Source organism: Littorina saxatilis, linkage group LG8 (assembly GCF_037325665.1).
Source record: "Littorina saxatilis isolate snail1 linkage group LG8, US_GU_Lsax_2.0, whole genome shotgun sequence".
Classification (NCBI taxonomy): domain Eukaryota; kingdom Metazoa; phylum Mollusca; class Gastropoda; order Littorinimorpha; family Littorinidae; genus Littorina; species Littorina saxatilis.
This window is the reverse complement of record NC_090252.1, coordinates 41,616,875-41,641,325: the sequence shown is the minus strand read 5'-3', so window position 1 is coordinate 41,641,325 and position 24,451 is coordinate 41,616,875. Positions and strand designations below refer to the sequence as shown.

The 24,451-nt window shown below is 42.7% G+C and overlaps 2 protein-coding genes across 2 annotated transcripts in view; one reads left to right on the top strand and one right to left on the bottom strand.

Moving 5' to 3' along the window:
* The window catches only part of LOC138973593 (uncharacterized), a 409,985-nt gene that overhangs the window by 325,162 nt on the left and 60,372 nt on the right, over positions 1 to 24,451 (top strand). The gene's annotated exons all lie outside the window — the stretch shown is intronic.
* Positions 7,585 to 24,451, bottom strand: part of LOC138973568 (uncharacterized) — a 49,254-nt gene continuing 32,387 nt past the window's right edge. The window contains exons 5-7 of the mRNA XM_070346286.1: positions 13,606 to 13,729; positions 12,653 to 12,719; positions 7,585 to 8,142 (exon numbers count right to left, since the gene is read on the bottom strand). Coding sequence (XP_070202387.1) covers positions 8,095 to 8,142; positions 12,653 to 12,719; positions 13,606 to 13,729 — 239 coding nt within the window. The 3' untranslated portion in view covers positions 7,585 to 8,094. The remainder of the gene's footprint in view (positions 8,143 to 12,652; positions 12,720 to 13,605; positions 13,730 to 24,451) is intronic.

The window sequence follows — 24,451 nt, the reverse complement described above, 5'->3', positions numbered from 1 at the left end:
GCTGAAAAACATTATACAAAGATGTGCTAAAGTCTGTCAATTAGCTATTTTTCTGTCGAACCTTCGCATCTTTTCTTACTGCCAGGTGTGAACACTACCAAATGTGTAAACAGTCCTGCACGTGAACTCAGTGACAATCCGTGTGTAACCAGTGTCCAATCTGTGTCATAGTCAAACTAAAGGCGGTCAAGCGTGATTCGCCGGAGGGTACAAAGGTGTACAAAGGTGTGACAGCGTATTGTTTACGTCGTGTGGGTCAACTGATATTCAAACACACACGCGATCGCAGCTAACAGTTATGGTTGAACCAGTCTTCCTTATGAGGCGCGATCTGCCTCCGGATCTCGATTCGAGATACGAAACCTTGGAAATATGTTTGGCAGCTGAGAGGGCTAGCGGTTCAGAGACCATCACCGGAGCGCAGTAGATCCGAGGTCTGTGGCGGATCTACCCCACAACTCGAGGAGATCGAACAGCCCTCCTTCTCAACAGTATTTCTTTGCGTGAGATAAGCGTTACAACCTACGACAAGAACCCCTTCATTCTTCATGGGTCGAACGCGGAACGATCAGGACAGCCCTGCAACCAAGGTGTGGGTGTCAGACATACCGATCTCGGTGGCGAATGCGGACATAGAATCGGCGCTTACTCGAGTTGGATGCACCCTGCGCTCTAACACCATCATGGAGAAGACGAGGGACAGGGATGATAAACTCACCAGTTTCCTGACTGGAAGACGCTTCCTGTTCATCAGCGTGCCGTCCACTCCGCTGGAAAAGTCGCTGAAGGTGGGGGGGCTTCACTGCCAAGGTATATCACAGGGAACAACCCAAGGTCGACCCGAGCTCGCTGACGTGTCGCCGATGCCTGAGACCCGGTCACCGTGCCTTCGAGTGCGCCAGTGACGTCACCTGCTCAGCGTGCCGCGTCAGTGGCCACAAGAGGGGAGACCCTGCCTGCCAGGCCGTCACCATGGAGTCAGTGTGGGACCGTCCTCCCGGACTAGGCGCGGTCGTTCCCCCTCCCCCCCTTGCCCCACTGGATAACGACGACCACGATGACGTCAACGACGAAGACGGTCGTGGCAGCGACGCCGAAAGCGAGAAGTTCGAGGACTCTGTCCCCATCCTCCCTCCCCCCGTCGCTTCCTCGACTCCAGGCCTTCCCCTCTCGACCCCCGTTCCTGCAGCTTCATCGAACGCCAAAAAGAACGGTAAAGGTAAAGGTAACAAAGACAGACAAGCGAGAGACAAGCAAGCTACCATTGACTTTCTACCGAGACAGCGATTGTCCACTCCCAAGCGGTCACGTGAGGGCGGGGATTCCCCGCAGTCCAGCGACACAGCTGGAAAGCAGGGCAAGTATGACACTAAATGATCGCACGTGCCACACGGATAACGACCCCGTTATTGCCCACGGACTTTCCTTATGACCTCGACTTCATTGAACGTTTTCTCTCTAAACGTTAGAGGGATTAGATCAAAACTGAAAAGAAAATCGGTGTTCACTTTTCTTAAACAAAGGCAATATGATACAATATGTTTACAGGAGACTTACATAACAGGGAGTGTGTCTGATGACTGGATGAAAGAATGAAAGAATGGTTTTGTGCTCCATGAAGGGACATCGCACAGCGCCGGTCAAATGATTTTGTTTGGAAAGAATGTTAGTGAAGATGTCTCTGTGTTGTATTCGTCAAAGAGAATTTTAGCGACATGTATTAGAATACAGAATAAATCAGTTGCAATTGTAAATGTGTATGCACCTAACGAAACCAAAGAAAAAGTTAAATTTTTTGATGAGTTGACGCAAAACATTAAAAGTTTTGAATGCGATGAGATCATAGTGTGTGGTGATTTTAACTGTGTTTTGAACAATGAAAAAGATGTTATAGCTGGCAAGAATCATTCAGGGGATAACGTTGCAAAATTTAATGATGTGGTTAACACATGTGATTTGTATGATGTTTGGAGGTTTTTCAACCCGGATATAAACGAATTTACCTGGTCAAGAAAGTCTCTGTTTATTGCCAGACGACTAAATTATATTTTGGTTAGTTCAGGTATTTTTGATTTGAATTTTGATTGTGGCATCGTAAGTGTTCCTTTTTCAGACCATAGAGGATGCCTGGTTCGAATGAAAGTATGTGAGATTGTACGAGGCAAAGGTTATTGGAAGTTTGATGTTGGAAGATATTGATTATGTCAATGAAATGAATACTTTTTTTGATGGATTTTGTAGCGCAGAATTGGATTGTCAACTGGACTGGGAAATGTTAAAAGTTAAAATAAGAGAGTTTACCATTAATTATAGTAAAAATAAACAGTGTCAAAGGAGAAATGAAGCTGCAAATGTGTGTAACAAACTGACTGATTTAGACGTTTAACGTTTTTCTGAGTACAAATCCTCACTGCAATGATACCCAAGCAAAGCGTGAACACGTGAAAATGCAACTTGAGTTGATGGAAATAAAAAAAAGCACGAGCCGCTCAGGTTAGAGCTCGCACTAAATGGGGAGAAAAACACAAAATATTTGGTGGGTTTGGAAAAAGCACGTGCAAATGCAAAGGTTATGGATCGCGTGAAAAATGATGAAGGGAGAGTGTGTACAGATCAAAAACAAATACACAGTGTGCAAAAAACATATTTTATGAATTTATATAAAAAGAAAATACATACAGAAGATAATGTTGGTAATGTTGATGATTTTTTGCAAGACTGCAGCGTTCCTTCTCTTTCTGACAAGAGAAAAACATCTGCGAGGGTCCTTTAACTGCCAGTGAACTGTTACACGCACTAAAACAAATGAAAAATGGTTCTTTCCCAGGCTCTGATGGCATTACAATTGAATTTATTAAAGTATTTTGGTCCCGAGTGAGTATATTTATATTACGTTCTTTTTCAGCAGCATTTGAGAATGGTAGCTTGTCTGCGTCTCAAAGAAATGCTGTCATTGTGTTAATTCATAAAGGTAAAAACCTTCCAAGAGATGAATTAAATAATTGGCGTCCAATTTCATTAACCAACAGTGATTATAAATTACTGGCTAAGTGTTTGGCTCTGCGCATGAACAAAGTTGTACATAATGTGATTAATCCTGATCAGGTTGGATATATTAAAGGGAGGCAAGTATCATCTTTATTAAGATTGATTGATGATGTTATAGATCAAATGAATGTGCAAGATAAACCAGGTCTTTTGGTTACCATTGACATGTTTCATGCATTTCAAAAGACTTTATGATAAATGTTTTTAAAAAATTTGGGTTTGGCACGGAGTTTGTAACTTGGGTCGAAGTTTTGATGAAAGATGCCAAGAGTTGTGTTAATTGTCTGATTTTGTTCCAGTGGAGTCTGGAATCCGTCAGGGATGTCCGATCGCCTTTAGCCTTTGTTTTGGCAATTGAGTTATTAGCCATTAAGATTAGGCAGAGTAAGAATGTTAAAGGTATTTCAAGTTTGAATTGCTTTAATGATTGGTTTTTGGATGATATGTTAAACATTGCTTTGTATGCTGACGTTGGTACGCTATTTTTGAAAATTGAAACGGATTTAAAACATGCCTTTCTGATTTTTGATTCTTTTTTTGTATTACGTTTCCGGATTAAAGTTGAATTTGTCGAAATGCGAAGCCATGTGGTTAGGAAGTCAGAAACATTGTCAAGACACCTTTTATAATTTTAAATGGAAGAAAAAATTAAGGATTTTGGGAATTTATTTTTGTAATGACAGATCAGCCTCTGATGTTGAGGAAAATTGGACAGAGCGAATTACGTCTGTTAAGCGCTTGATTTCGGCATGGGAGAAAAGAAATTTGAGTATTATGGGTAACATTATTGTAATTAAAACGTTTTTGATTTCCCAATTTGTTTATTATATGCAGGCATTTGTAATCCCTGATAATGTATTAGCAGAAGTTAATAGATTGTTGTTTAGATTTTTATGGAAAAAGAAAGAAAATAATAAAAAAGCATTTGAAAAGGTTAAGAGGATAATATTGTGTGGTGATATAGAAAATGGTGGCTTAAATATGATTGATTTGAAACACATGCAGCTTTCCTTTTTATTACAATGGGCTGTCAGACTGACATCCCGCGAAGTCACAGATAAGTGGAAATATGTGCCAAAGTCAGTGTTATCAATGTACGGCTCAAATTGTGAATGTTTTTATTCAAATGTTGATTTTCGAAGATTAAAAGGGAGTGAACTTGTCAAATCCAAATTTTGGAAAACTGTCTTGAAAACCTGGCTTGATAACAATGTATGTATTGATGATAACTTATTTAATCCGCTTTTATGGAATAACCAATGTTTTGTTTATGCTGGAAATGTACTGTATTTTGAAGATTGGGCAAGAAAAAACTGTTAATGTACATGATGTTTCCTATCAGTTCATTTGTGATGTTTTAGGAAAATCCCCACTGAGAATGTTGGAATATAGCATGGTTCGTGCTGTTGTTGTGAATGTTATTAATAAGATGATGCACACAAAGGAAGAAATTGATTTGATGGATATCCCCTTATATCGTGGTAAGAAAGTACACAGCGCACAACAGTTTAGAAAAGAATTAGTAAGCATGAAACTTGTTGAACCGTGTGCAATTGGATTTTGGAGGAGGAAATTTAATTATGAAATTGACAAGAAAGATTGGCTGATGAGTTTTGAATCGGTTAAAGAGACAAGGCTACGAGTATTACAATAGAACTTACTTCACAATATTTACCCCACAAATATTATGTTATGTAAAATGAAAGTTGTGGAAGACAATATTTGTTCACACTGTAGTAATAGCATTGACTATATCTATAGAACACTTTTTTTCTTTTGCCCAGTGGTGCTTGAGTTTTGGAAACAAATTGAATTTTATATGTAGGTACACTTGGATAAACAGATAAAGTTAACTGTGCATGAAATCATGTTTGGAGTTAAAAATCGAAAAATGCATGCAACTCTGTTGAAAGAATTAAACTGCATAATTTTGGTTGCTAAAATGTGCATAAGTATTTATAAGAAAACCAAGGCTTCAATGCCTCTTTTTGTTATCTTGGAAAGTCAACTGCAGATCAGAAATATTTATTTCTGATTAAAAAGTATGTTACCTCCACCATCATTACCCCCCTGACCCCCCCCCCCTTTCACTCTCTCTCTTTCCCTCTCTCTCTCCCTCTCTCTCTATCTTTCTCTCCTCTCTCTTTCTTTTTGTCGCTCTATCACTACAGAAAGATGTCTTTATAATGAATTGTCAGAATGTATTCCAAATGAGTGTGGTCAATTATGTATCTATACATCCGTAGATGCCTTTCATTTGTTTCATGAATGTTAATACTATAGACTTTTTGAGTGGTAAATGTTGCAGGATGAAAGAAAATATATTGTGAGTGGACGGATGCATGTTATTCATTAAAAGCCCCACAATGATGTGCTTGGCAAAAAAAAAAAAAATAAAAATAAATAAATATTTAAGGGGTTGGTTGGATAAAATTGTCTCTGCTGTCAGAAGTAGGATCCATTCCCTTAACCCATATGTGCCCACCGTCCCATATATGGGACGCTATCTTTTAGTGGAGATTATACATTAACTGAACCCAATAAAGTGGTTATCATTCCCCAGACATATCAAGGGAGGCTACGTGTGTCCAGTTTTCGTGTTGAACGGGATGTATCTCCCTTACCGTTTCACACAGGTGCAGCCATTTGCATTTTTTGGTCTGAATTGATGAGCACAATGGCAAGCAGTAAAAGGTAAGTTGTTATTTTCTTTACCAAGGACTTTTATATATCAAACAAAGAATAAATAATGGAGATACTGATGTTATCTGAATATGGATTTCGCGGATTGTTTAAAAAAAAGTTTTGCTTGCATCTGTGAGTGTTTGAAGTGCCGTCCCATATATGGGACCGTGGGCACGAGAGGGGTGGGGTTTTTAACACATACAAAGAAGGATTTGCTTCTCTTGTCTTCCAGACTCTATAATGTCAACGAAGTTTTATCAATGCTGGAAGATGACAGCAGTGTCCAGGAAGCCTCTGTCTTCATTGAGCCACCTCCTGTGACTGAGGACACTGATGAAGACAGCGGAGAAGAAGACGGGGAAGGGACAGTCTCCAACCTCAATGACCGTCAGCTGCGGGCGCCTGCTTCTGCCACAGTTGTCAGGAATGGTCAACGCCAGCCACTTTATGAACCCAAGAATGACAGGTCTTCAGATGAAGAAAGAGTAAGATTGGACATAAGCTTGTGTAAAGGCCACTCAGACGCAGAATCTCAGCATCGACGAGTCGATGGTGCCGTATTACGGCAGGCATGGCGCTAAACAATTAATTCGTGGTAAACCAATCAAGTTTGGGTTCAAAATGTGGGTTCTGACCACTCCTCTTGGATACATCGTTCAGTGCGAGCCCTACCAAGGAGCCACAGGACGACCGACAGCGTACCCGGGAGTTGGCATGGGAGGGGAGGTGGTTCTCGATCTCATAGCCGAGCTGCAGGAAGTGGAGGGATGCTCGTTCCACCTGACGTTTGACAATCTTTTCACGAGTTTGAAACTGGTGGATCGGCTGTCGGAAAAGAACATCGCGTGCACAGGCACAATCCGAGCAAATCGTCTCGAAGACTGCCCACTGAGAGATGTGAAAGACATGCAGAAGACGCCAAGAGGAACCTTCGACTATGCCACAGACACAAAGTCAGGTCTCATTGTCGTGCGATGGAACGACAACAATATCGTGAACGTCGTCTCAAACAAGGTTGGGGTACATCCACTTCAGGTGGCAAAGAGGTGGTCAAGGTCAGAGTCCAGGCAAGTTCAACTCCCACAGCCCTTCCTGATTCGCCACTACAACCAAACCATGGGAGGTGTTGATCGCACTGATCAGAACGTTGGCAAGTACAGGGTTGCCATACGCTCGAAGAAGTGGTGGTGGGCCATCTTTGCCTACTGCCTAGACGTCTGTATCCAACAGGTGTGGCATCTGTACCGAGCAACTGAGGCTGCAAAGAACAACCCGCTGGATCTTCTCGCCATCCGCAGGCGAGTTGTCAGGGTCTACCTTGGCCGCGCTTCACACCATGCAGCACCTGGCCGTCCAAGAGGCCACGTTTCTGTGGACAAGCGGGTCTTGGAAGAGATCAGGTTTGACCGACTGGACCATCTGGTGGAATTATGGCCAACACAACTGAGATGCGGAGCTTGCGGCAAGAAGACCAAGCACCGTTGCTCAAAATGCAAGGTCGGGGTTCATGACCGATGCTTCCGGCAATATCACACTAAATGATGTTCTTCAACGTATGTGAACCACGACTGCAACACTCTATTCTTCATTTGAATTGAAGTCAAAATGACAAAAGCCACCGACTGTTTCCAGAGTCAGAAACAAAATGTCGAATTGTGTTCACAGTTTGTTTCATTCTGTACAAAATGTTAGAATGAACAGTTTATTTCCCATTTATCAAAGGCAACAATTGATCAAAATTCAGTAGTGTGACTTGTTTATGTTATCTTCAATGATTTTATTTCAATAAAAGTTCAGATCATCTGTAATATTTGCTTTTCTATGTAATGTGAGAAAGTAAGAAAACCCCTACCCTCTCGTGCCCACTGTCCCATATATGGGACGGTAACGTTTTGTCTTCTAAATCACTAATTTCAAAGTTTTACTCCAAATGAGAATGAAACAGGTCAATTATAGACCAAATGCCATGCAAACAAGCAATTTTTGTTTCAAAAAAAAATTTGGGCATATATGGGTTAAAACCACGTGCATCGTACAAACAAAAGCATGTCTTCGTCAAAACATGTCTCCTCCAATGCAGGACAAATGAGGATGCTTAGAGAATATTATGCATTATGTTTTTAGTGTTACACACTGATCTTGGTCTTACAAAAGTTTTGCACGACGTATAAAAATGAATTATCTTTCAAAAGGATAGGTATGGGTTACGTCTGCGATCAGACTTCAATGCCGATACGCACCTCTCATGAACTAGGATATTTGTTGAAAAACTTAAAATTCGCGTCAAACTTTCTGCTGCCTTTAGTTTGTATTTTTGTTCTAACTTTTTTTGTTTTGGTGGCTGAATCTCCAGGTTGAGTTTCAAGCAGTAGCTTCTTCCACCGGCGATGGCGTTTGCGCCGAGTTCATCTGAAACAGAAAACAAGTTGCCTGTGCAAAAGTTGTACACAACACTCAAAACTTCTCCTGATCTTTTTCTGCTCTGTGCATTAAGCAATACCCCCCTCCCCCATTTAAATCCAACGTGACATTGTTGGTATTATTTCTTGTGTCAATTTTCTCTTCTCCTCTGTTTTACCTACTTTTCTCTCTTAAAGGACCCCAACAGGCTTTTTTGGGTGTCAAAAACGCGTTCATTTGCGTGTTGGCGTGACTTAAGTTAACCAGGCATATGCATGCCGTAGGAAATTGTTTTCTCACCCTCCCTCACAGGGTTTAGTTTATTTCGGAATCGTTTTGGGCCATAATCCGACGAATTTCGTGGCTGAAGCGAGGCGTTTTCGCGTTCCGATCTGGCGGCCATTGTATCGCGAACGTCCGCGAGAGTACGGAAGTGGTGAATTCTGGGTAAAATTCCGATGACGTCACAAACAGTGAAGCAACTTTAGCTGCTGAACCTTACAGTTTTGAGCCTGGGGGTTAAAATCAAGGGTCTGCGCGCCCCGTGATTAGTATTTTTTTTTTTTTTACAAAGCACGTTAATGCTCACAATATTTTCTTGTCATCTCCAAAGTCAAGGCACAAAAAAAAAATCCCTTGACTTTAGGGGTAGCGCGACTGTTGATGTTTATGTAGTGGAGGAGTGGAAGGTAGTAGGATCGAAGCCCAAGTCCAAGCGTCTTGTTTCAATTTTTTATTCAAGAAAACAATGCAAGTAAGCGTAGAGGCCGAAGGCGAAACCCGTAAACAGCGAAGCAAGTGTAGTGTCGTGTTCAGCTGCTAGGAGCGAATGCATACTTATGCCGGTGTTCGGCCTATACTTATAGCCGCGGCGCGGACTGCATCGAAAGCGCCGTCCGGCGAGAATAAAAATCGCCTGAATACGGCCAGAAACACGAAATCTGTGTTTCTTACACATGCTTTACCCTACGTTATTTAAACAAATACATAACCAATCCTAACAAACAATACATCAAATTAAAGCTACGACCTTTAGCTTTCCGTTACAATAAATAACATTTCGTAAAGACTTATATTTATTAAGTAGGATACAAAAACAATGGTCCTAGTGAAGGCACTGAACCAACTTCAGTGCGGAAAATTACAAAACTCTCTAAACTGGAATAATGGACAAACTCATAAATCATACAGATAAAAAGAAGAACCCTAGACAAACATCATGATATGCGTTACTTGGGGGAAAATTATGCAGTGACTTAGTACGAAGCGGCAAAGTCCGAAAGTAAATGGAATCGGCTAAATTCCGAGGCGAGTACCTGTCTGCATAAATTAGGAATCTTTGCAGAGAAACCAAGCATTACTCATCACAACCAAATCCTTATAAACAACTAAAATCATATGCAACATAGGTACGGGATAGGTAATAGTGAAACAAAAATGACAAAACAATGATTGAAAAGACAAAGATGAGTTTGTGAGAATCAATTTCTCTCGACGATACATGAAAACCGGTCAAGGTCAAAGTGGCGCTTTGGTCAGTTCGAAGCATTATCGTAAATAACACAATAATATGCAGCCATCCAGCCTAATCAGTGACTTCTATGCAAACCTAAATATAATTAGGACAATATCAAAGATAAAAGGGACTTTGAAAGATAGAAGTTAGGTAGATATATAAAGAAAGGTATTTTATTAGAATTTGCGCCGGCAAGGTGCGCGCGCATCATCGTATCGTCTGCTATGGGGTGGGTGATCCCGTTTGTACTGTACACAAGGCTGTTTCGCTATGCGATGATTAGAGTGTTTTGGATAGCGAAGTGCACTTGGCTACATTTAGAATTTTTTTTTTCATTACTAGATTGTCCCATCGCTGGAAAATTCGGGTCACTTCCTCCCAGTGGAAAGCTAGCAGCAACAAAGTCGCGCTACCCCAACGTCAAGGGATCTATGGGATTTTTGTTTCTGTTCTTTATTGTCCCATTGCTGGGAAATGTAGGTCGCTTCCTCCCAGTGGAAAGCTAGCAACAACAGAGTCGCGCTACCCCAAAGTCAATAAATCTATTAGATTTTTTGTTCATTTCTTTATTGTCCCATCACATTCCACAACTTGGACACATACCACAACTTCAACACATTACCACGTCTTGGACACATACCACAACTTGGACACATACCACAACTTGGACACATACCACATCTTGGACACATACCACAACTTGGACACATACCACAACTTGGACACATACCACATCTTGGACACATACCACAACTTGGACACGGACCACATCTTAGACGCATACCACAACTTGGACACATTCCACATCTTGTACACATTACCACGTCTTGGACACATACCACATCTTGGACACATACCACATCTTGGACACATACCCCACATCTTAGACGCATACCACAACTTGGACACATTACCACATCTTGGACACCTACCACAACTTGGACACATACCACAACTTGGACACATACCACAACTTGGACAAATACCACAACTTGGACACATTCCACATCTTGGACACAATACCACGTCTTCGACACATACCACATCTGGGACACATACCACAACGTGGACACATACCACAACTTGGACACATACCACAACTTGGACACATTACCACATCTTGGACACATACCACAACTTGGACACATACCACATCTTGGACAAATACCACAACTTGGACACATTCCACATCTTGGACACAATACCACGTCTTCGACACATACCACATCTTGGACACATACCACAACTTGGACACATTCCACATCTTGGACACAATACCACGTCTTCGACACATACCACATCTTGGACACATACCACAACTTGGACACATTCCACATCTTGGACACATTCCACAACTTGGATACATTCCACAACTTGGACCACAAGCGCGACTCTTGTTGTTACTAGCTTTTCACTGGGAGGAAGCGATACGAATTCGCCAGCGATATAGGACAATAAAGAAAGGGGAAAAAAAAGGGAAAAAAATCTATAATGGATCCCTTGACTTTGGGGTAGCGCGACTCCGTTGCTGCTAGCTTTCCACTGGGAGGAAGCGATCCGAATTTCCCAGCTAGCGATGGGACAATAGGCTGAATAGAGAAATGAATTTTTTGTGTGTTTTTTTTACATCTTTACTAATCGCGGTTTTAGGTTCGACGTAATTTGTAAAATATTTTTTATATTTTTACAAATCACGGGTTAACAGCTCAGTTGGAGGTTTAATTGGTGTAGACATACAGGCTGGGGGAGTGGCTTAGGAGCCGGCGAGCAAATAGCTGTACCGTATCAGCGTCTGTTGCTAGAGATCGTTCTTACTACGGCGTCCGAGTTGAGACCGGGAAGTGTCCCATCTATCTGGGTTGATAATCAGGGATTAATGTAGAGTTGTATCCTCTTAGTCAGGTTTGAGGCACAAAGTTTACGAGGAAAACCCATTCTCTCTCAAGGGTGGAAGTCAAATGTCTGCCAGACTCAGCAAATAGATTAGGCAGCCCATGATCACTGTTGAGATTGTAGTTGAAGTTCTATCGGATTTGTTGTTGGTTATGTTGTTGAAGACGTATATGTTCTCGAATTTGAGTTGATGTTGTTGTTGTCGTCGTCGTAGATGTTTCGTGTCAGATCAATCGTGTTCCACCTACTGTTTATCAGTGTAAAGCTGTTGTTGACATTGTAGCATGTTCTTGGTTTTTGAGTTGTTGTCAGTGTTGTTGTCGTCGTCGTAGTTGTTGTAGTTGTTGCCCAATGTTGTACTGTGTTGTGGTTGTTGTTGTTTTTGTTATTGTTGATACAGTTTCGCTGATTTCTCAACAATGCTGTTGTGGTTGTTGTTGAAGTTGTTGTTATTTTTGATGTAGTTTTGCTGGTTTCTCAACAATGGTGTTGTTGTTGTTATTGTTGATGCAGTTTCGCTGGTTTCTCAACAATAGTGTTGTTGTTGTTGTTGTTGTTGTTGTTGTTGTTGTTGTTGTTGTGGTTTCCTTGTTTTTTTGGTCCAGCCGATTCATTTTCACAGCCATTTCCTGCTTGAGCCTTGAGTCGAATGGAAACAAATGAAAACTCAAGCCTGAGACTTTTTTTTGCAACTCCGAACATACGGCAGCAGCACACTCTCTCGGCATGATGTCGGGAGTACGCGCGCATCCACGGCTGCAGCAAAGACGCAGACCGAGCGTCACTACTTTCGCTTCCGATGCCTGCATGTGATGTGACGTCACAGCCAACGGCTTGCCGCCGCGGGGATTTTGAAGTCTTGCGTAGCAGACGAATTTGGCCGCTTTTTGAGCATGCATTTTGTGTAAAATTAGACTGATGCAACACAAAACCTGTGATTTACTGTTCGGTTTTTGCATCTTTAGATGCTTACCTATATCATTAAATCAACCCCAACTGCTTTAGCTGACCTTAAAAAGAGCCTATTATGGTCCTTTAAATAAGTGAGCAAGCAGCCAAACAACGAATTCTGCAATGAAACAAACACCACATGGAACGACCACAACGTACCATTATCGAAGATTCGGTCAACGAATTGATTTCTCCAGTCTCTCCAGTCTGTCTCTCACTTTTTTTCCTTTTGGGAAAAACAAAACAAAGAAAAGTATCAAATGAAGATAAGCAAAACCTTTTGTAAAACATCTCTTCAATTCTTTGTCACATTGACTAAAAAGTCTATACTAACCGTCATAACAAAACTAGGCAGAAGCGTGTATGTGCAGATCTTAGTAATGAGGCCATGTATTGTTAAACCAGCAATATGACTGAAAGGCCATTTATTTCCCTACCATTGCCATATTCAACAGATTGATTTTACATTTATAAGGAAGTGTCTGTACAATGGAATCTACAACACGGACACCCCCAGAATCATATCCTCAAAATCAAGGTTCCCGCGTTGAAATCGAAAGAAAAGCAGAACAGCTAAAACGAAACAAGATTTGCATTTCATTGGAAAGAACAATCCAATTTAGCTGTTCTAATTTTTTTTAAACACGGGAACCTTGCATCTGTTAATATGATTGTGTGGGGTGCCTGTGTTGTTTGTTGAATATGGTAGGGGAAAGGATGGCCTTTCCAGTCATTTAACGGGTTTTAAAATACACGGAGTCGCCAAAAGATCAGCACTCAAACGTATCTGTCTAGGTTGTTTTATGACGGGTAGTATAGAAAAAGGTTTACAAAGAAGACATGTATTGATAACTTCTGAAACATTTCAATATAAAACTGCTCACAACATTAGCAGATATTGTTCGAAGCTTATTTAGTTTTTAGTTTTTTTTCTTTCTATCTAGCTCTTCGCCCGACAGATTTCAGAAAGACAAAAAACAAAAGCCCTTAAAAAAAAAAGAAGAGATGCGAGTATCTCACCAAAGATTAGCTTTTCTTTTCACCATATGAAACTCGTTTTGCTCACTTTCACTATTGTCAGAGGACAAGACAGACACATTTGTGGGACATACCTTTTGTATATGTAGTATACGCTGATTGTGACAAGGACGCTGGTTTGTATTATGGTGCAGACCCAAAGGACAAGATTGATTGTCCGCGCACTCGCAAGGGACTCCTCTTGCTCTGCGCAGTTGCCTGAACACATACAATAATTTGGGACTGAACCACCTCAAAACGTAGGTGTCATTCTTTTATATCTTTTTTATTTTTCTTCTTCTTTGTTTATTATTGTTTTGGTACAGGGTGACCACAACAAATATGCAGCCCTCAAAAATGTTAATAAATTCCACATCTGTCAAACTCTATATTTGGTTTTACATTAACTTCAAGTTATGCAAATGTACAGGTCAAGTTATCTGACTTTTTTTTGCACTTTCAAAAAAAGGTTCCGAATGCAGAGATCGAATCAACAGTACGAGGTTTGACTATGGCTATTTTTACAAAAAAATTGTCTAAATGAAAAAGAAAAAGAAAAACCAAAAACCAAAAACATTCGAAGCTATCTGAGTACCTTTTTATTTAAATTTGTATCTTTTGGTCCACATTCTCCATTGTGATATGTTTCAGTGCTTTCGGGGACGCATGAATCTTGCAGACAAAACGTGGAATTCAGGAAATGGAACCCATAATCTTGCAAATGTCAGGTAAAAGAAGAAGCAAGAAGCAAACGTGAACACGCGGTGCACCGGGCTCAATTGCCGTTAGTGTAATCTACTGTAACCCACCACATGGTCCATTCCTTAACGTGGTGTGGTGGTTTGCGTATCTCGGTGACCCTAAGAGCTATGCCAGCGGGAGTGTAAACTCCTGGCAGGGCTTCCCAAGCTGGACAAGTCGAAGGGTAGAGGCCAGACTAATATGGACCAACCTTGTGCTCACAGGGCAGGTCCTTGGGCCATGAGCTAAGGGTGAGGTAACCCTGACAGAAACCTAGAGTGCTGAAGACGTATGTGTTGGGCCGCACGCACTCCAACAAACCACAACACCACGCATCAACTGCCATTATGACACTTGGAGACAGAATTGACAGTAATGGTGCTCGCCCTGTGAGGATCCACCAGGCAGGTGCAGCGCCGGGCTCCGCGCCTCAAAGGAGTCCACCCTCAGCTACTGGAGGTCCCTTCATCTCGTCTTGTGGAGCCAGGGGACGAGAAAGGAAAGCGACTGGCCGGAAAAACAGCAGAGCCAAGGACAACCCCACTATTAACATCATGCATTGGAATGCAGAGGGGGTATCCAATAAGAAGGAAGAATTAGAGCACTTCCTCTATGAAAACAGCATCAACATCTGCTGCATTCAGGAAACACACCTGCAAGAAGGGAAGCCCTTTAAGATCCGAGGGTACCAGGTGTTCAGGAGTGACCGACAAGGGAGGAAGAAAGGAGGAGTGATGACTCTGGTCAGGAACAACATAAATGCCAGTGAAACCAACAGATACATGGAAGAAGCAGAGTACATAGAAGTCAAGATAACGACCAATGACAGCAAGATGAACATCGTCAACTACTACTGCCCCAACGACAAGATGCTGTCGCTTGACACAATCCAGGTCCCTGACAGCGGCTTCCTCATCGCTGGAGACTTTAACAGCCAGTCCCAGAGTTGGGGATATAAAACACTAGACAGGCGAGGAGAAGACATCGAATCTTGGCAGGACGACAACCACCTGATCCTTGTCAACGACCCCAAAACATCTCAAGAAAAGTGGATGAACAGCTGGGTGGAAGCGACCATCGCCCAGTTCTCCTTACCATCAGTAGAGACTCAGCATCTGAGCATCCACAACACCCGAGATGGAACTACAAAAAGGCAAAGTGGGGACTGTTCAACATACGAACAAATGAGCTGACCAGAGCCATAGAAACAGAGGGGAGAAACATCAACAACGTGATAAAGGAGTTCAATGCTAGCATAATCCAGGCAGCCAAGGACAGCATCCCACGTGGAGTGAGGAAGGACTACATCCCATACTGGTCCGATGAGCTGCAGAAGACGCACGATGCACTCACAAGAATGAGAGAAGAGGCAGAGACGAACCCTAGCCAGGAGAACAACATCAAACTCCAAGAAAGCAAAGCAAAACATCTGAAGACAAAGCTAGAGTGCAAGAGAAGAGGCTGGAGAGAAAAGACGGCAGGGCTGAATATGGAAAAAGACACAACAAAGCTCTGGAAACTTACAAGAGCACTGAATGAAGAGGGCAACAAGGGACAAAAGATCACCCTGGAGGAGGAAGGAAGAACACTCACTGGAAAAGCCGCTGCCAATGCTTTCGCCCAAGCATATCGGGGAGAAAGCGACACCACCATACCCCTGCCTCTACAAAAGGAAGTCAGAACAGAAATTAGAGAAAGAACAGAAAGAAACGTACAGGATGCCATGCAACAAAACATCACCATGGCCGAGCTGAAGAATGCCATCAAGAAGCTCAAAAAGAAGAAGTCTCCAGGTCCAGACAACATTACGAATGAGATGTTGCAACACATAGGCAACTCGGCCCTCCAGAAACTACTGGGCATCTTCAACCTCAGCTGGAGACAGAGACAGGTACCTCAGTGCTGGAAAGAAGCCAGGATGATCCCAGTTTTAAAGAAAGGGAAAAACAAGACCAAAGCCCTGAGCTACCGACCCATCAGCCTGACAAGCTGCGTATGCAAAACCATGGAGCGCATTGTCAACCAGCGCCTGCAGCTGTACCTGGAATCAGAAAGCATCATCGTCCCAGAACAAGCCGGCTTCCGACAGCACAGAAGTACGGAGGACCAGACAACACACCTTAGCCAGGTCATAGAGGATGCTTACCAGGCCCAGAAGGTCACCCTGGCCACTTTCATTGACCTGCAGAAGGCCTTCGACAAGGTCTGGAAAGATGGACTCCTTGTGAAACTCCTACGTTCCGGTGTCAAAGGCAACATGTACCAGTGGACCAAGTCGTACCTGCACAACTGAAAGGCCAGAGTGCTGGTGGACGGTCACTGTGGCCGAAAGGTGCTACTACGCCAAGGAGTTCCACAGGGAGGAGTACTCTCCCCCACGCTATTCATACTCTTCATTAACGACCTGGTACCAGAGTTGCCCAAAGGAGTCCAAGCGGCACTGTATGCTGATGACCTTGTTCTCTGGTGCTCGGAAGAGTATGCAACCACAGCAACCTACAGGATGCAACTTGCCCTAGAAAATGTTGCAGCGTGGACGGAAGACTGGTGTGTGACAATCAACAGGGAGAAGACCACTGCCACTCTCTTCACACTCTCTGACAAAGCGACACCTGGCAAACTGACCTTGGCAATGGGGGACACACCCCTGAAATTTGAAGACCAGCAAACATACCTGGGGGTCACCTATGACAAGCGCATGACCTGGAAACAACACATCATGAATGCAGAGGGAAAGGCCAGGAGAAAACTAAACATCACGCGGAAGCTGGCAGGATCACACTGGGGTGCAAACGAGAAGATCTTGAAATCAGTCTACCAGGGGACTGTACGACTGCACCTCGAGTACGGATCAAGCTCTTGGGCAACAGCAGCCAAGACACACCAGCAGGCCCTAGACAAAGTACAGAACCAAGCGCTGAGAATCATCACGGACGCAATGAAATCAACACCCATACAGAAGATGGAACAGGTGACTGGCATTCCTCCACTGAGCAAAAGGCGAGACTGCAAAACAATGGTACAAGCCACCAAGTACCAGTGCACTCATGACCATCCAATGAGTGACAGACTCAAGAAGATGTCCTTAGGCAGGCTGAAAAGATCAAGCTTCGCTCTTGAGGCAAGGGCTTTGCAGAAGAAACATCAGACAGAGATGCCAGAGCTAGTGGAGCCACCATCTTTCTCCCTTGACGCCCCACCCTGGGAAGACAGACAAGGAAACCTGGACATACAGACCAGTGTCCCCTACCTCACAACAAAGGACGAGCAGAGCAATGTGACGAAAAAAGCCCTGACTCTTGCCATGCTTGAAGAAAGGTACCCCCAAGAAGCATGGATACGGGTGTATACTGATGGGTCAGCCACAGAGGCCGTCAAAAATGGAGGAGCGGGGGTGTATGTCCAGTACCCCAGTGGAGAGTGGCAAGCAGAGGCTATACCAACAGGCCTCCACTGTACAAACTACAGAGCTGAGGTACAAGCACTGATCCATGCAGCATACACCATCAACGACAGAGTCAACCATGACAACCAGGTGGTCTTCCTGACTGACGCTCTGTCAGTACTACAAGCAATGACCAGTAGCAAACTGCCTCAGCTGGAACACGCTCTACACAACATCAAGAGCCTGAGGACAGTACTGCAATGGATCCCCTCCCACTGTGGTGTACAAGGAAACGAAGAGGCGGACAGGACGGGAAAGCTGGGTGCAGAAGATGAGCAAGAGAACAACCCTGTGAGCCTGACAGAGATGAAGACCATCATTAAGTCTCTGCACAGGACGCCCCAGCCACAGGACAGCTACCACCTGCTATCCAGACCACAGCAGGTGGTCATCTTCCGCCTGAGAACGGGACACAACAGACTTAACCAGCATATCCACAAGAAGCTGCATGTTGTGCCCTCCCCCATGTGTTCTTGTGGAGAAGCAGAGCAGGACACGGCCCACATCCTACGAGACTGCAGGAACCGCCAGGTGCTGAGAGAGGAAATCTGGCCATTGCCGGAGTCCCTGCACAACAAGTTGTACGTGGCAGTGGCTGCGCTGCAGAGGACCACTAATTATATCTCAAGATCTGGACTCCAAGTGTGATTGGCGATCGAAAAGAAGAAGAGAGATCTACTGTAACAAAACGCCTTGCGTGGAATGATAGACCTTCTAAAGCATTAGGGCCAACAAATGTTTTTATCTTTTCCTTCTGACCCTAACACTTCTTTCGACCCTTCAAAATATATTGCTTATATTTGGCAAAACTCAATTATGCCGACTTCATAAGAAAAATTAATCTTGTCAGACACAGCTCGCATGATTTTCGGTCGATAAAAAGCCACATGCGCCTGTGTAATGATAATTTTAAAAATCAATTAAAAAACAAAATATAAAAAGTAACCGACATACCGATCCTGTACTTGTTTGACTTGTCATCGGAAACATATTTGTGTGTGTGTGTGTGTGTGTTTGTGTGTGTGTGTGTGTGTGGTGTGTGTGTGTGTGTGTGTGTGTGTGTGTGTCATGAAAACGAGCGTTAACTGAATAAGCGGAGTCCGTAGGGAAAAAAAAAAAAAAGTCCGTGAATTATGTCCATGCACAGTGACCTCGATTGCCCCACACGTGTCAGCCCGGTGTGGTGCACAGATTTTTTTTTTTTTAATCTCAGCCAGTGTTCAAACTGGGTCATCAGCTCCTCGAAAACCAGACAGCGAGACACAGTCGCACACAGTATACCTTGGTTGCACTAGGCAAATCTGTCCGAAGCGGTTGCACCCCTATTTTTCTGTCCGAAGGGAGACACGCGACGTAAGTTTCTGCACAAAATCACCTGTAATTCCTCACAAATGACATATCATCACAAAACTACCGTTTGTACTTTGGCCTAAGGTGTCATAGCATCATATCATCGATGTGTTTCATTGCTTCAATGTGTTTGTGAACGTTGGCCTTCAAGTATTTACACATTTCAAGCGCATTATGTGCAAATTTTGACTTTTAGCAGTTACTAGGGAAATTCAAGCACATGAGAAAGGCTACACGCGATTGTAATGTGATCTATGGTCATTTCTTGACATCTGGGTCAGATAGTATGATTTAAAGTGGTGCAGGAGCGTCTTATTTCATGAATCTGTGAAGACATTCAAAGATTTGTCGGTTGCGCAAAATAAGGGTGCAACAGCTTCGGACATATTTGCCTAGTGCAACCACGGTATACGGTGTGAGTCGTGCTCTGTCAAGAAAAACACCTGTGCTCTGGTTTGTATGTACTTGTTATTGTCAGTCTGCGTTGTCTTATTTTGCTTACTTTTAGTCAATTTTAGATTGCATGTGTTAACATAGACGGGGAATGGAGACGAGGGTCTTGGTGTGTGTGTGTGTGTGTGTGTCTGTCTGTCTGTGTGTGTTTGTGTGTGTGTGTGCGCGCGCGTGTGTTTGTGTGTGTGTGTGAGTGTGTGTGTGTCAGTGTGTATGTGTGTGTGTGTGTGTGTGGAGTGATATGTGAGTAAACTACTGGACCGATCTTCATACCAAGGAAATCTCATGTAAAGTTTCATGAAGATCGGTTCAGTATTTTAAAAACAATTTCATCTGATTCTTTTTGGTATCGTGATTCCAACAACATATATAGATATGTTATGTTTGGATTAAAAGCAAGGTCTGAAAATTAGAAAGAATATCAAAACGCGCGTTTTACTGTGAAATGCTGTACACTAATGCGCTATACTGGCTTGTCACTTTCTGAACGATCTCTGTTGTGTGAACGTGTCGGCAAGTCCGCAAGGCATGAATGCCGGTGACACAGCTGTGGAGTATATGTGTGGTCAATTTCATTTTGTCAGTTGGAAGGGTTGACTAAATGTAGTAATATCGCTTCACGCAAATCGTTTTGACATGACGAGATTTGGAAGTGAATAGAGAGGTCGACTTCGAGGAGTTAGAACATAACGAATGAACAGACTTGTGTTTGTTTACCCACTATCGCGGCCTTTGAAGGCAAGACGTTATCCACCGTACACAGTTTCCCCTCATTGGGTTACACACTGACAACACATATTTTTTGTTTCCAAGACAAACGTGACTTATCATTCTACAACTGATTGTGATATGCGTTTATTTGCTTAAAGTTAAAATGCTGATATGGGATTGTTCACCGCAGACCTGGATTAATCTGTTCCACATATCACTATCTATTTAAGTTATAAACTTGTTAACAATAACATACAATAAAACAACACTATTTCCTTCGTGGTTTGCTTGCAGAATTCTGTTTGTGCGTGTGCTTGTGTGTGTGAGAGAGAGATGAACGTTTTGCGCAATAAAAAACGCTCGCGCTGGACCCGAGTACTCTTCAGACGGGTTCGCTCCCCCAGTATGAAAGTTTTTGTCTTGTGCACGTTTAAGACCAAGTGATTGCTCTGTGTGAATTACAGGCATTCCCTTTGCTATATAAATACATTGCATGCGAGCCGAGGATGTGCTTTACAAACAAACACATATACACACTCATACACACACAAACTCATGCACACACACACATTCACACACACACACACACTCTCTCTCCCTCTCTCCCTCACTTTCTCTCTTCCTTACACACACACACACACGAGTACAGACTCATGCACGCGCGCACACACACAAACACACACACATACGCACGCACACAAACAGTAACACTAACACATGTGCACAAAATCTTGAACACACACACACACCGCGCGAGAGAAAAAAGGCTACAAGAGGTATGAAGCCGGCTGGCTTCCCTTCGCTCGTTCATAAAATTAGGCACACGCAGCGTATGTGTGCTCAGGCCCAGTGACGCTATTCTATGAGCCGAACAGCAGTTCTATCCCACCGCGAATTGCGCCCACCGCCAAGAGTCGTTTTTGTGGATTATTTCGCATTTAGGTCCCAGGTAACATTATGAAGTTTTAATACGATCAATCGGACCTATTATCAAGTTAGTGTATCAACTTTTGAACGAACTGCGCCCAGTAGTTTCCCAGCAATAAGCTGTTAAGTCGAGACAGACAGACAGACAGACAGACACACAATTAAAGTCTGCTGGACCCTAGTACTGCGTACTCGGGGATAACGCATCCTTTGAACACTGGCCATAATATCCTTTTATACAACTCCTGTAATGCAACCGAGGAGTGGATTAAATCTAGTTGATTATTTTTAGACAAGTGAGAAATTAGAACGAACTACTTTACACCCAAAAATCACACGTGGATTATTCGAAGTTTGAATAAAGAGGGCTAAAAAATAATCAATACTAGAATTTATTTTTAGAACATGACATCATTTGAAACCCAGACGATTGGACCCTGTTGCGGAAGAATACAACGTTGACTCAAACTGTAACAACAATGGCTGCTGCGAGCGACAGTTTTGATTTGAATTTCGATTTCAATGATTGGGATTTCACCGATTTAACTCCAGTGGAATCAAGGGACATTTTTGATGACCCGGCTGCTGCACCGGCACCAAAAAAACGGCGATTTAGCGCGGTATCTGACAGTGTACTTGAGTTGTGCGCCTTGAATCACTGTCTGTCTCGATCGCTCTCTCTCTCTCTCTCTCTCTCTCTCTCTCTCTCTCTCTCTCTCTCTCTCTCTCTCTCTCTCTCACAAAAATGTCCCTTGATTCCACTCGAGTTAATTCGGTGAAATCCCAATCATTGAAATCGAAATTCAGATCAAATCGTTAGCTAAACGTGAGTTCGACTTTTAATACCCTCACAAGTAAAGTTTGTGTCAGAATGTCGCGCATTTGACACTCTGAGTGATTAGGCTGAAATGAAATTGCCTACAAAATGTCGTCTGCATGACTGCATGTTCGACCCGTATTGCTCGTTGTGTAAATAACTTAAACAATGACGACAACTCGTTGATTACTGGAAAATAAGCCATGAGTGGGTATTTGCAGCCGCTTGGTAATTCACTCGTGTGTTCCGCACACTCGTGAATTAGGCTACCAAGCAGCTGCAAATACCCACTCGTGGTTTATTTTCCAGTAATCAACTCGTGGTCATTGTTTAAGCTCTATATTGTGTATTGTAAAGGAAACGCTCATGCAAAGAGTTTAGTTCCAATAAAACGCTCACCCCCAACTTTCGGACGAAATTGAGGGGGGTGGGGGGCGTATACAAGGTAGTTTACGGTATATTTTAAGGTAATGCTAAAGTTGTAGTGTTTCATTCGTCTTTATGTTATTACACATAAGCTTCAATACCTGTATTTGAGATAATTAAGTACAGTTAATATTATTTGATTTGATACACGGCCTGGCTGCACTCTTAAACGGATCTTGTATTACTGTTGCAGAAAACGAGCTTTGTGATGAAGCGTTAAAATAAGAAATTATTGTTAGCGATCTTTTGCAGTTCAGGGCATGTCATCACCAGGTAGTGTGAAGAACAGGATAGGTGGTCCAAGAGACTTAAACCTTGCAAGTAAATCGTACAGTGCATTACGAAAACAAGCGGCAGTTCTCTTGATGTTTTTTTTATTAACATGTATAAGGTGCCTTAGACACCGGGGTTGACACCAGCATCCTTGAGATCTTGTGCACACACTCTGTTCAAATTTCCTGAAACCAATGGAGATTTCACCTGCATGTAAAATGAAGCAACTTAGTTTAGCTGAAATGTATCAAACGCTACAGTGGACTGAAGGAAATACATCGTATCTGTAAGTTCGACAACTATCTATGTTGAACCGTCTTTTTTTGCAAATACATTGACAGTGAAATATGTGTAGGCCTTAGATGATTAAAAGCATTCTAGTCATCAGGGAAAAGCCAAGAAAATACAATTTCTTCTCCATTTTCAGTTACAGAAATATACAAAGGGACATGCAGGGATTTTTCCACACACAGCGTTCTTCCAGAAGGAACATGCAGTGTGATGCTTAATTTGACTGAAGACCAGAATTACATACAGGCACCATCACTTCATGCCAAGTTTTGTCAAAACTGGTTTTAAAGCTTATGTCAGAACTATTACCTTGTTCAGTTTAGAACCTACTAAACCTAAGTGTAGGCATTTATAAAGATGATTCGGTTCTTTGAGCCATTGAGTGAAGAAAAGTAAGAATGATCACTGTTGACATTAGAAGCACATGTGAGACAAACAGTGTCTTGTCATGGTCACAATTAACAGATACACATTGAACAGATTTGGTACGTTGTTTTCATGTTCTGTTCATCCTTTTGTGTTCACTGCCTGCAGTACTAAGCTGATTGTTATATTTGGTCGGTTGTGAAGAAACAGACATTTTTGATGGAATATGCTGATAATCAAACTCTGTTTCATTACAAACATGGCATGTTTGCGTAAATATCTTGTCTTTTGCTTGGATTCAAACAATCTGGTGGGGTGTTGCAGGTAGCTTTGTTTCCTCCTTGGGGATGAAGCTACCAGGGGAAGGGATTGTGTTGGAGGTGCGGGTAGAGGGGTAGCCCTCCCGGTGCTCCCCCTTGGACCTCCCTAGTCTAGGACCCTGGGTCTTCGCGAGGTGGCCATTGTGGCGTAATCCCTCCGGACTAGCATAACGTTTCCCTATCCCAAGACCGACCGTGCGTGGTCTATGACCACATCCTCTACGAGGTGACCCTATCAACTAGGCAGCGAAAGCCCCTAGGCGAAACACGGCGGATCTAGAGGAGAGAACCTCGATAAAAAAATTGAGCTGCCATGAAGACGGAGCATGTTGGCTGAGGACAGCGGGCAGACCTTCTGTGCCGACACCCATCAACATGAGAAAACCAGGCATGCACGCATCAAACCCAACATGGCCATACAAAAAAAAACAAAAAAACAATCTGGTCACTGTGTTACTGTCATGGGCTGTGTTGGTACTAACAAGAGGCATAAGAAGTCAGATGAACAGCTATAGTCTGGTTCAAAATCTTGCAGAAATGTTCAACATTATACTAGACACTTTAAAAGAAATTTGCCGCACACAATTTTGTTAATTTTTTTTTATTACGAATCAATGTGTGCAACTTTCTTATTTTGAGCGAACACTGTTTTCATAGTGCACTTGTACTAACCGGTGCTTTAAAAACAAAAATGCAAATATTACACAACGGCCATAATTTCTCTTTATTTCAGTGGATGTTTCAACATTAAATACAGCGATTTAAAGTGCAGATTAAAAACAATCATTGTCCGAAGAATGTAAAAATAAAAGTTGGTTTGA